The following is a 12,599-nucleotide window of genomic DNA, read 5'->3' as shown; positions in this document are numbered from 1 at the left end:
CACAGCAGGTTTCCAGTCCTCAAGGCCTAAAACGCCTCTGACAAAAACATCCCTTAGCGCTAAGAGCTTTAAGGATAAAAACCAAAAGCTGTAGCAAGTAACAACAACAAGGAGATGAAGTGGAAACATTTTATTAGAATTTGATTTCCATCCTCCAGAAAGAAAATGAGAAAAACCCTACTCCGTGACTGCACCAAGCTTTAAGACAGAGTTGATTAAAAATAAACAAGCTCCCCACTTACAGCAGGGGTGTGGGGGCTGGCCTTCACGAAGGTTTGGGGAAATGGAATAACAATAACCTCTTATATGTATGCAACTTTTCAGTTAGAGCCTCATAGCAACCCAGGCCACTAAGCTGTACGGGGAAACTGAGGCACAGAGAGGTGGTATGATCAGATGGAGGATGCCCAACAGGCCCAGCCTCAGCTACCTTCTCCCACGACCGCTGAAATGGAGCCACACACGCTTGTAAAGCCCAAGGGAAGCTTATGTAAGTGGTATCCCACATAGAAGCAAAAGGAACAAAGAATCTGAGTGGTCCACATCTGGGTTTTTTAAATGCAAAGGCTAGCTCTCCTATTTTTCCCTTGGGACTATAGTTCAGCACTAGCAACTAATTTCCCCCTTCTTAGCCTCAGTTTCCCTGGGGGAGAGGGGTGAGAGCTGGGCTATCCAGTCTGATGGTAGTTCTCAGGGTTAGTCTAACTCTGGCTCCTGAAGAACACTCATCATCATTTATTGATAATATTTACTGAGTGCTGCCTGTACTCCAGGCCTCGGGTTGGGCATGTGTAGACACAGAAAGTCACTTAATGTCTTGAGTTTTGTAAGAATATTCCTTCCAACTAGCAGGGTGGAGAGTTCACAGACTAAATAAAACATCACACAACTGCACATCCCTTGTGTCAGGTGATCTAAGCAACAAGCAGAGAATAAACTGAGGCTCAGAGAGACTTTGGAGCCTGCTCAAGATTATGGACCCAAAGTCAGACCCTGTCAGGAACCCAAACATGAGATCTTATGGTCTCTCATCCGGCCAAAAATTCCTCCTTAATTGGGCCAAGGAGGAAAAACTGGAACTTGGCAACCTTCACTTGGGTGAAATAAGAGATAAAAGAGGATTCCTGCAGCAGAAAGCAAACAAATAAAAGTTCCTCTTGGTTTTATGTATCAGGAGTCTGAGCTGTGAGTTGAAAACCGTAACAGCCTTCTGGTTTTCTTTTCTTTTTTTTTCTTGAGACAGAGTCTCACTATGTCACCCTCGGTAGAGTGCCCTGGCGTCACAGCTCACAGCAACCTCCAACTCTTGGGTGATTCTCTTGCCTCAGCCTCCCAAGTAGCTGGGACTACAGCCACGACGTCTGGCTATTTTTTTTTTTTTTTTTTTTTGTGGTTTTTTGGCCGGAACTGGGTTTGAACCTGCCACCTCCAGCATATGGGACCGGTGCCCTACTCCTTGAGCCACAGGCACCGCCCGACATCTGGCTATTTTTTGGTTACAGTTGTCATTGTTGTTTAGTAGACCTAGGCTGGGCTCGAACCCACCAGCTTTGGTGTATGTGGCCAGCGCCCTGCTCACTGAGCAACAGGCACTAAGCCTGGCCTCCTGGTTTTCTGAACGAGCACTTGAGGCAGTGTAATTTGCGGTGCTCATGGCTGCAAGGAACAGAGAGACTTTACTTTAAGTGTGAAACAGTAAGAACATGTACCAGCTCTTATAACTGGAAGCCCAGAGATGGGGTGGACATCAGGCCTGAAAGTCACCATGGTCAACAGTTGTCACTCACTCTCTGCCTTCCCCTTGATGATGTTGGCCTAACACTCCCTCATGGTGCCAGAATGGCTGCCAGCAACCATACAACTCCTGTGTTCCCATCACAACAGAGAAAACTTCCCCAAAGCTCTCTCTCGCCTTTCCATTCCTTCTCCAGAAATTGAATTGATACTCAGTTAAGGGAGATACGATTACCCTTGTATCTGTCAGCTCTTTCCAGGAACCACATATGTTCTCCGTGGAGACTGGGAGGCTGAGTGTTGGGGATATCAGCTGTAACATCCAACTTAGGGTACAAATCTCATTACATGCTGAGTCTCATACAGCACCCCCTCTCCAGAGTGGAAAACTGATGGTATTCAGGGCACAAGTAATTTAAAAGCTTAAGACCACCGCATGTGGTAGAAACTACCCACACACTGCATTCCACACTGGCCCTGGAGCTCCTGCCGACCTTACCAATTTCTAAGCAAATCATTTTGCTCCTCTGAGATCCCCTTCATTCCCTCAATCATAAAATCAGCATAACTCTATGGGGATAAAGAGACTACTATGAAATCATATGGGATACACACAGGTGGGGCTTAGGGAATCCCCCTAATTTCCATGGGTGCAAGAAGCACATGTGTCTGACAGAAGCTGCGAGCTGAGAGAATTTGGGATTTTACAAGTGTCTTGGGGACTCAAGTAGGGCTCCCACTGACAAAAATGACATTGACTTGGGACCCAAAGAATGAGGAGTCAGTCACGAGAAGGACAGGAAGTAGGTGTTCCATAGAGGAAACAGTACAAATGTCCCAATGTAAGAAAGAAAACAGCCCACTCCGAAACAGCAAACGGACTGGATTATAAATTATAAGTGTCATTAATGAAATGCCTCTAATAAGTCAAGCACTGTGCTGGGCAACTCTCCATATTAGCATAATCACTGATCATCCCAGCGACCCTGTATGAGCAGCCATTATTATCTCTTCTTTTATGAAGGAAGAACGTGAAGTTCAGGAAGGTTTAGTAACTTGTCCAAGGTCACACCGCACGTGAGGAATCAGAAGCAAGATTTTAACACAAGTCTGACATTCAAGTTTGTGATCTTCTCTATGGCTCTGAGCATAAAATACATACAAGGTGCCAAAGTGTGAAAGTCTCTTTTTATTCGGGGAGGCCAGAATTGTCATATATTCCAATTATAATAATTATTGTTATTGTTTCCCCTGTCTGATCTTGTTCCTCTCTGCGTTCCTGGGATCTGAGCCCCATGCTCTATACTCACGGCCATTCATCTGGGCCGTGGGCAAAGCCAAGCCTTGGTTTCTTTACCTAAAAAGTGGGAAGTACAGGAGATCTTCTGTGAGGTTCCAGCAGGTAGGACACCCTTTGGCTGCCCATGAACAATTCATAGTTTCCATTTATCATCACCTTCGTCACCCTCACACCTGATCCCCACAGGACCCTATACAAGGTTGGAGTCACTCCCATTTTACAGATGGGGAAACTGAGACATGGTGAGAGGACAGACTCCCCTCAAGGTCTCGGCTCCCCACAGAATACCGGCTACTCAAGGGCAGGGAATCTCTGCGTCCCCGTGGATAGAACGGGAATGGCTGCAGTAGGTGCTCAGTAAATATTTGGTGAATGGAGATTGAAAAGCATTTCTCTGACTGTGCACCTGCCCCCTGTTGAGAGCTGGGGGATATATGAAAGAAAGGGTGGGGGTGAAGAGTGAGGAAGGCATTAATGTTTGAAAATGTCCACTTTAGGCTTCTTACTCTCGGTCACGAAATGAGCCCAGAGACCTAACCCGTCATCCTCGGTGCAGAAATGACAAAACAGGCTTCCTCCAGGAAGCTGAGCAGAGCCAGCCAAGCAGCAGCGGAGCGACCTGCCAAGATCTGCCCGTGGCCAGAGCCAGGCCACTGGGGCACCTGCCAGCAAACCAGAGGCCTCTTTCAACCGTGCCGCTCAGCAGGCTGCCAGCAGAAAGAACACCCCCAACACAGGCTGATCCCTCCTGGTCCTCACCAAGGCGGGCGACAAAGGGCTGCTTCAGCTCTCGGGCCTCCTGCTTCCCCAGCGGGGCACAGCGTCGCCCAGGCCCTGCCCAGCTCTGCCCACCGCACCCCGCACCAACCCAGCGACGGAGCATGACTCAGCGGTTCTCCTGCGGTTGCCGGAGCAAGAGCGGGAGCGGGGGACGGGGCCCCGGGCCTCCATCCATCCGCCTGGGTCACACGCCCAGCTTCGGCCTCCGCGGGCTCCCACACTCTCGGCGGAGCCCGGCCTCACCACCGCTAGGCCCACGCGGCTTCCCCGGCACCCGCACCCACGCGCGCACTAGCCTGGCGGGACCCGGTGCCCGGGGCTCCTCCCATGGGGCCACCCACCAGAGCAACCTCCCCTTGCTAAAAAGCCACAAACACTTCTGCAGCCAGGCCAGCAGCCCCTAGGAAGGAGCTACTGGTCCCTACCCCCGGGCAGGGCTCAGCACCAGGGGCTCCTGCACCTCAGCTCGCTGACACTCGGTGGCCAGGTCCCCCTGTTCCCTCCTTCTACTGGAGGCTCACTCGGGGAGCCCCGCCTGCGCGCGGGAGCTGTCCCCACTGCTCCCTGGGCAATGCCCAGCAGAGGGACCCCAGAAGTTCTGGCCTGTTACAAAAGGGCGCTGGCCCTGTGGATTCCACCAGCCTCGGGTGAGGGTGGGGGTTGGCCAGGGTGGGCCTGTAGGGCCAACTTGGGGGATTTTAAACGGGGCCTGTTGGGGGTGGCACGTCCCACTTTTGAGGGGAAATCCTGAGAGTTACCCAGCTACCATTGCCTCTGTATAACTCACCAGGAATAAGAGACCAGACCAAATTAGTCGCCCTTTCCCTCCCACCAGAAGACCCTGCTTCTTGGGGGAAGCAGGGGTTGGGTTTTTTTCCTGGGTTTCCCTTCTTCAGGAAATGGGCAGCCTAGAAAATTCTGTGGGCTTTGGGCCGGGCAGAAATGGCAAATCCAGGATTTCTTCCTCAGATTATCCACAGGCATGGCTTTTTAAAAAACGATGGCCAGGGCTGAATCAGATTGCCACCTGGCCAAGGAGCGGACAGCCGCCTCCAGGAGCGTGGCGCCCAGGAGGGCGCTGCCCTGGCCAGGAGCTGGGCAGCTAGCTGGGTCTGTTGCCCTCGGGCTCCCTCCCTCCGAGGCCCAGAACGGTTAGGGGTGGGTGGGGGAGGGTGGGGGGACACGACACACATCGCGCGGTCCAAACCTTCAGAGGGCATTCGGTGCGACGGCATCCCCACGCCGCGGCGGGCCGGAGGGGGTCTCAGACAACACGTACGTTACCTTCAGTCACATAGCTGTGGTCCCGCAGGAAGCTGTGGTTAATTTTCCGCGTGTCCGTGTCCTCGCCCATTGAAGGCCGTGCCCGGTGCCCTGGGCATGCCCCGCCGCCACACACCGATGCAATCCGCAGAGGTCGCGCCGGGCGCGCGGGCCATGCCTCCGCAGCCTAGCAGGGGCTCGGGCCGCCGGGGCCCCGGGGGGCGGGCATCGCGACCGGAGCGGGCGGGGGTGGCTGGGGGCTGGCGCCCCGCTTAGGGGAGCGCGCGGCGGGCGGGCGGCGGCCGCGGGTTGGGGCGGGCCGGGGCCCGGGCGCGCATCCCGGCCGGTCCGTGCGCGCTGCGTCCGGCGGCTGGTGCCGGTGCGCCTGGCTGCGGCGGCGGCGGCGGCGGCTGCGAGGGGACGCGCGCGGCGCTGCGCTGCGCTGCGCCGACCGAGCCGGGCTGCGCGGGCTGGGGCGGCCGCCGCCGCGGCTGCCTCTGTCGCAGGCCCCTCCCTCGCGCCGCCCGCTCCTCCGCCCCCGCGGCCCGCGGCCGCCTCGGAGCCACCCTGCAGGTGGAGCCGGAGCCGCCGCGGTGCTCAGGGCCTCACGGTGGGCACCTTCGGTGCCTGGGCGCGCCTTAGGGGAGGGGTACTCAACTAAGCTTCAGGGGGAGGGTACTTTGGGTGCCTAGGTGATCCAATTGTGGAAGAGATGGGCAATGGGGGTCAGGGGTGCAAGAAATGGGGGAGGAGACAGACCAAAGGCAGCGACCAAAAGGGACTGGGAGGGGTGGGAGTGCAGCCGACTGGGGCACGCCTGGAGAATGGGAGACTTGGGGGCGGGGGAGAGGAGGAGGGACAGTAGACCTCTTCATTAGTAGAAGAGGGTGGGCTGAGCGGGTCTTGGAGCTCTCCGGAGTGCAAAGCTGAGTCCCGGTGTAGAAGCTGAGGGGTGGGCTGTGGCGGTCAGCACCCTAAAGGCAGAACTGGATGAAATGGCTGCAGGTGAGGTGGCCTCCCCCAGGCGCAGTCCAGGATCTCTCCTCATGCCCACCACTTACAGGTGACACAAAGTTATAGGAACACAGTGCTGGGTACATCCAAAGCCAAGCTAGAAGTGACCTCCTTTCCCTCAGCCCAGGGCTGCTTCTGCTCTGCAGGAACTAGCCTTCTTCCAAACCCTCCCTTCTCCCCCCCTCCCTTCTCATCAGCATGCCCCAAATCATACACAAGTACTTGGCACATAGTGGGCCCTCAAAATACATTTGCTGCCACTTTGGTCAAGCTGTCACCTCCTCTAAGACAAGCCCTTGCCTGGTGAATCTTCTGTCCCAAGCATGGAACAAGGCCCCAGGAGATGCTTCAGAGGCATTGATGAAGGACCATCAGGCCTTCCCAGGGGCTCAGCCAAACCTCCTTGGGAGGGGAGTGGAGGAAAGCTGGAATTTGCCTTGGGAGGGTTGGGGGGTATCACTGAGGCTGCAGGGGTCTTTGGGTCCAGAATGTTAAAGGGGCTCATCAGTTCTGCAATTCTGTAGTGCTCTCCACTTCCCTCAGCTGGTTTCTGGGGAACTCCAGGCAGGCCCACACTGCAGTGGAAGCAGGAGAGTCCAGATGGTGCTGGGGCAGGGAAGATGGGGTTGTGGGAAGGACTGGGGAAGGGAGACGTGGATGCTCCCTGAGGTGTGTTGCTGGGGAGGAGGGAGTTTTTGTGGTTAGAGCTGGATTTCATTCCATAGAAATGCCCAGAATGGATGTATACGGAGGGGAAAGCTTACCCCCACCAGCACTCTGCAGGATGTAATAGAAAGAGCTGGATCTGGGAGGCTTGGGGCTCTGCAAGCACCTGCTTGCTCAGTAGCCCAGGACAAGTGCCAACAATGCACAGGTGTGCATATCCCATTCCAAGGTAAATGCAGGGGCCCTCGGGATGTGCTTGTGGGGTGTCACTCACTTTCTACCTCATAGGAAGATGACTGACACCCACATCGGCCCTCCCCCCACCCCCGCAATCTTCCTGGCTTGGTTTCCTCTCTTTCTCACTTGGTCTGCTCACATGCCTCACACCTCACGTCCTAAACCCAACAGTTCACTCTGTCCATACCCTCCTCACCTCTCTAGCTCAGGAGAGAAAAATAGCTCAGCCTCAGACACTAGAAGACAGGCTGGGTCCAAGTCCTGACCCAGGGCAGGGCAGGCACAGCCTCATCTGTAAGATGGACACAATGGCAGGAGTGGCCTCACAGGCTTGGTAGGAGCATGGCCCCTTTGAAGCTATATTGGCATCACCGCACAGCGCCTCACCCTCCTGCATGCCCCTCACCCTTCCTCTTGGATCTTGGGGCATCCCCTCACCCATCCTCTCCATCTGTTAGTTCTGCCAAAACACCCACACCATGCTGGCATCAACTCATCTGCCAGACGCCCTGGGCCACAGCGAAAATGGCCCCATCCTGGTGCAGCACAGCCATCTATACTTTCACTAGCTTCTGAGCCAGGCTGGGGACCCCAGAGAAGTGTCCTCCAACTCTTCTGGACTATATCCTCCATTCTCCTCAATACTTCCACCCCCATCAGAGCCAAGGCCCCTCCCTCAACCTCCTGCCCACGGCCATTTGGTCACACAATCACTGCTTCATCCTTTACACAGGACCTCTGCGTGCATCCCTGCACCCACCGGTGGATGCCTGAGCTCTGGATCCCATCGCCTCCACCACCCTCTCTGTACAGACTCCTCCCAGCCTTCCGTTCATTCGCAGAAATGTTTATTAGGCACCTACTGCATGCAGGCATATACCCAGAACTAGACTACAGCAGAAACCAAATGCCCCTGTGCCCATGGCATTGACCTCCTAGTCGGGCAAGATAGGCAATAAGAAGTGAGCATGTGTATGTGGGTCATGGCGGGTGAAGAAGACCAAGTGGGGTGCAAGAACGGAGAGGCCTAGTAGTGGTGTCTATTTCATAAAGGTGAGGGGGGAGGACCTCTTTGGTGAGGTGAAGTTTAATTGGCATCCATCCATATGCACCCCACAGCATAAGCCTACTCAGGTCTCTCTCACATTAAAAATTGTCCCCACTCCATGTCCCTCTGGCTGCCAGGACCTTGGTCTTCTCTGCTTCAGAACCAAACTATCAAAAGGGCATGTCTCATACGCTGTCTCCTCTGCCTCTTCTCCTAGCTCCCTTATGGAGGTTTCAACTTAGCATCTCATCACCATCCCCCACCCCTCCAACAAAAATAGGAAACTCTGGTCTCTCCAGGGGGTAGAATGATTTTTTGAGACAGAGTCTCACTCTGGCATCCATGGTGGAGTTTCGTGGCATCACAGCTCACAGCAACCTCAAACTTTTGGGCTCAAGCGATCCTCTTGCCTCAGCCTCCCCAAGTAGCTGGGGCTACAGGCCCACCACAACATCCAGCTATTTTTTAGAGTCAGGGTCTCATTCTTGCTCAGGCTGGTCTTGAACTCATGAACTCAAGTGATCCATCTTGCCTCGGCTCCCAGAGTGCTGGAATTACAAGCGTGAGCCACTGCACCTGGCCGTAGAATGACTTTCACGTTTCCTCTCTTTGCTAACCTCTCGGCAGCTTCCACCCTCAGGACTGCCTCTCACCTCTGTGCCCACTTCTCAGCTGCTGTAAAGGTTCCACTCATTCCAGTGGCCCCAGCAACAGCACAGCTCACTGCACATCTGTCCCCCCTGCACCCTCCCGTTCACACCTGGAAGGCTCAGCCCCCAGTGTGATCAAATTTGGATGCAGGGCCTTTGGGAGGTGATTAGGGTTAGATGACGTAATGAGGGTGCGGTCTCCATGGTGGTGTTATGTTTCTCATAAGAAGAGACCAGAATGCCCTGAGGTCACATGAGCACATGGTGGTGGCCCCTACAAACCAGGAAGAGGACCCTCAGCAGGACCCCAGTTGGCCTTATCTTGGACCTTTCAGGCTCCAAAACTGTGAGAAAGTAGGTTTCTGTTGTTTAAGCCACCTGGTCCCTAGTATTTTGCTATGGTAGCCCAAGCAGGCTAATAATACCTGCACTAAAGTTTATTGTTGAATCCACAGAACTATCACAGAATAACACTTATAAAACTGCCACTTAAGTAGGGAAGAGGGCACTGCCAACCTCTCGAGCCCTCACTTCCCACTTTGTCCATGTATTGTGGACTGAATTGATCCCTGGAATTCACGTGCTGAAGCCTCACCCCCAGCATGACGGTTTTAGGAGGTGGGGTCCTTGGGAGATGAGTAGGTCATGAGGGTGGAACCCTGTAATGGGGACTAGTGCCCTTATAGAAAGAGACTCCAAGAACTCGTTTCCTTCCCCTGACCCCTGTAATGTGAGGACAAGGAGACAGCTGACTGCAAATCAAGACGTGGGCCCTCACCAGGCATCAGGTGTGCTGGCACTGTGAACTTGGACATCACAGCCTCCAGGATGGTGAGGAATAAGTGACTGTGCCTTATGACATCCAGAGTAAAGTGTTTTTTTTTTTTTGTTTGTTTGTTTTTTTTTTTTATTGTTGGGGATTCATTGAGGGTACAATAAGCCAGGTTACACTGATTGCAATTGTTAGGTAAAGTCCCTCTTGCAATCATGTCTTGCCCCCATAAAGTGTGACACACACCAAGGCCCCACCCACCTCCCTCCTTCCCTCTTTCTGTTTCCCCCCCCATAACCATAATTGTCATTAATTGTCCTCATATCAAAATTGAGTACATAGGATTCATGCTTCTCCATTCTTGTGATGCTTTACTAAGAATAATATCTTCCACGTCCATCCAGGTTAATACGAAGGATGTAAAGTCTCCATTTTTTTTAATGGCTGAATAGTATTCCATGGTATACATATACCACAGCTTGTTAATCCATTCCTGGGTTGGTGGGCATTTAGGCTGTTTCCACATTTTGGCGACTGTAAATTGAGCTGCAATAAACAGTCTAGTACAAGTGTCCTTATGATAAAAGGATTTCTTTCCTTCTGGGTAGATGCCCAGTAATGGGATTGCAGGATCAAATGGGAGGTCTAGCTTGAGTGCTTTGAGGATTCTCCATACTTCCTTCCAGAAAGGTTGTACTAGTTTGCAGTCCCACCAGCAGTGTAAAAGTGTTCCCTTCTCTCCACATCCACGCCAGCATCTGCAGTTTTGAGATTTTGTGATGTGGGCCATTCTCACTGGGGTTAGATGATATCTCAGGGTTGTTTTGATTTGCATTTCTCTAATATATAGAGATGATGAACATTTTTTCATGTGTTTGTTAGCCATTCGTCTGTCGTCTTTAGAGAAAGTTCTATTCATGTCTCTTGCCCATTGATATAAGGGATTGTTGGCTTTTTTCATGTGGATTAATTTGAGTTCTCTATAGATCCTAGTTATCAAGCTTTTGTCTGATTCAAAATATGCAAATATCCTTTCCCATTGTGTAGGTTGTCTCTTTGCTTTGGTTATTGTCTCCTTAGCTGTACAGAAGCTTTTCAGTTTAATGAAGTCCCATTTGTTTATTTTTGTTGTTGTTGCAATTGCCATGGCAGTCTTCTTCATGAAGTCTTTCCCCAGGCCAATATCTTCCAGTGTTTTTCCTATGCTTTCTTGGAGGGTTTTTATTGTTTCATGCCTTAAGTTTAAGTCCTTTATCCATCTTGAATCAATTTTTGTGAGTGGGGAAAGGTGTGGGTCCAGTTTCAGTCTTTTACATGTAGACATCCAGTTCTCCCAACACCATTTATTGAATAGGGAGTCTTTCCCCCAAGGTATGTTCTTGTTTGGTTTATCAAAGATTAGGTGGTTGTAAGATGTTAGTTTCATTTCTTGGTTTTCCATTCGATTCCAAGTGTCTATGTCTCTGTTTTTGTGCCAGTACCATGCTGTCTTGAGCACTATGGCTTTGTAGTACAGACTAAAATCTGGTATGCTGATGCCCCCAGCTTTATTTTTATTACAGAGAACTTCCTTAGCTATACGGGGTTTTTTCCAGTTCCATACAAAACGCAGAATCATTTTTTCCAAATCTTGAAAGTATGATGTTGGTATTTTGATAGGAATGGCATTGAATAGGTAGATTGCTTTGGGAAGTATGGACATTTTAACAATGTTGATTCTTCCCATCCATGAGCATGGTATGTTCTTCCATTTGTTAATATCCTCTGCTATTTCCTTTCTGAGGATTTCATAGTTTTCTTTATACAGGTCCTTCACCTCCTTCGTTAGGTATATTCCTAGGTATTTGATTTTCTTTGAGACTATGGTGAAGGGAGTTGTGTCCTTAATTAGCTTCTCATCTTGACTGTTATTGGTGTACACAAAGGCTACTGACTTGTGGACATTGATTTTATATCCTGAAACATTACTGTATTTTTTGATGACTTCTAGGAGTCTTGTGGTTGAGTCTTTGGGGTTCTCTAAGTATAAGATCATGTCGTCAGCAAAGAGGGAGAGTTTGACCTCCTCTGCTCCCATTTGGATTCCCTTTATTTCCTTGTCTTGCCTAATTGTATTGGCTAGAACTTCCAGCACTATGTTGAATAGTAAAGGTGACAGAGGACAACCTTGTCTGGTTCCAGTTCTAAGAGGAAAAGCTTTCAGTTTTACTCCATTCAGTAAAATATTGGCTGTGGGTTTGTCATAGATAGCTTCAATCAGTTTTAGAAATGTGCCACCTATGCCTATACTCTTCAGTGTTCTAATTAGAAAAGGATGCTGGATTTTATCAAATGCTTTTTCTGCATCTATTGAGAGGATCATGTGATCTTTATTTTTGCCTCTGTTAATATGGTGGATAATGTTTATAGACTTGCGTATGTTAAACCAGCCTTGCATCCCTGGGATGAAGCCTACTTGATCATGATGAATGACTTTTTTGATGATAAGCTGTAATCTATTGGCTAGGATTTTGTTGAGAATTTTTGCGTCTATGTTCATGAGTGAGATTGGTCTGAAATTCTCCTTTTTGTTTGGGTCTTTTCCTGGTTTTGGTATCAGGGTGATGTTTGCTTCATAGAATGTGTTGGGGAAGATTCCTTCTTCCTCAATTTTCTGGAATAATTTCTGCAGTACAGGAATAAGCTCTTCCTTGAAGGTTTGATAGAATTCTGGAGTGAAGCCATCTGGACCAGGGCATTTTTTGGTTGGAAGCTTTTTTATTGTTTCTTTGATCTCAGTGCTTGAAATTGGTCTGTTCAGGAGCTCTATTTCTTCCTGGCTGAGTCTAGGGAGAGGGTGTGATTCCAAATATTGATCCATTTCTTTCACATTGTCAAATTTCTGGGCATAGAGTTTCTGGTAGTATTCAGAGATGATCTCTTGTATCTCTGTGGGATCAGTTGTTATTTCCCCTTTATCATTTCTGATTGAGGTTACTAGAGATTTTACTTTTCTATTCCTCATTAGTCTGGCCAATGGTTTATCTATTTTATTTATTTTTTCAAAAAACCAACTCCTTGTTTCATTAATTTTCTGAATGATTCTTTTGTTTTCAATTTCATTGATCTCTGATTTGATTTTGGATATTTCTTTTC

The 12,599-nt window shown here is 50.4% G+C and overlaps 1 protein-coding gene across 5 annotated transcripts in view; it reads right to left on the bottom strand.

Moving 5' to 3' along the window:
* The window catches only part of PPP2R2C (protein phosphatase 2 regulatory subunit Bgamma), a 256,229-nt gene that overhangs the window by 170,454 nt on the left and 73,176 nt on the right, over window positions 1–12,599 (bottom strand). Inside the window, exon 1 of one of the 5 annotated variants that reach the window (XM_053565967.1) lies at window positions 5,099–5,480. The exons of 3 other annotated variants lie outside the window; for them this stretch is intronic. In XM_053565967.1, the coding sequence (XP_053421942.1) occupies window positions 5,099–5,168 (70 nt within the window). In that variant the 5' untranslated portion in view covers window positions 5,169–5,480. Of the gene's footprint in view, window positions 1–5,021; window positions 5,481–12,599 lie in introns of those variants that run through there. One more of the 5 variants, XM_053565968.1, reaches the window with a different exon arrangement.

Source organism: Nycticebus coucang, chromosome 17 (assembly GCF_027406575.1).
Source record: "Nycticebus coucang isolate mNycCou1 chromosome 17, mNycCou1.pri, whole genome shotgun sequence".
NCBI classification, from domain to species: domain Eukaryota; kingdom Metazoa; phylum Chordata; class Mammalia; order Primates; family Lorisidae; genus Nycticebus; species Nycticebus coucang.
This window is presented reverse-complemented; position numbering and strand designations above follow the sequence as displayed.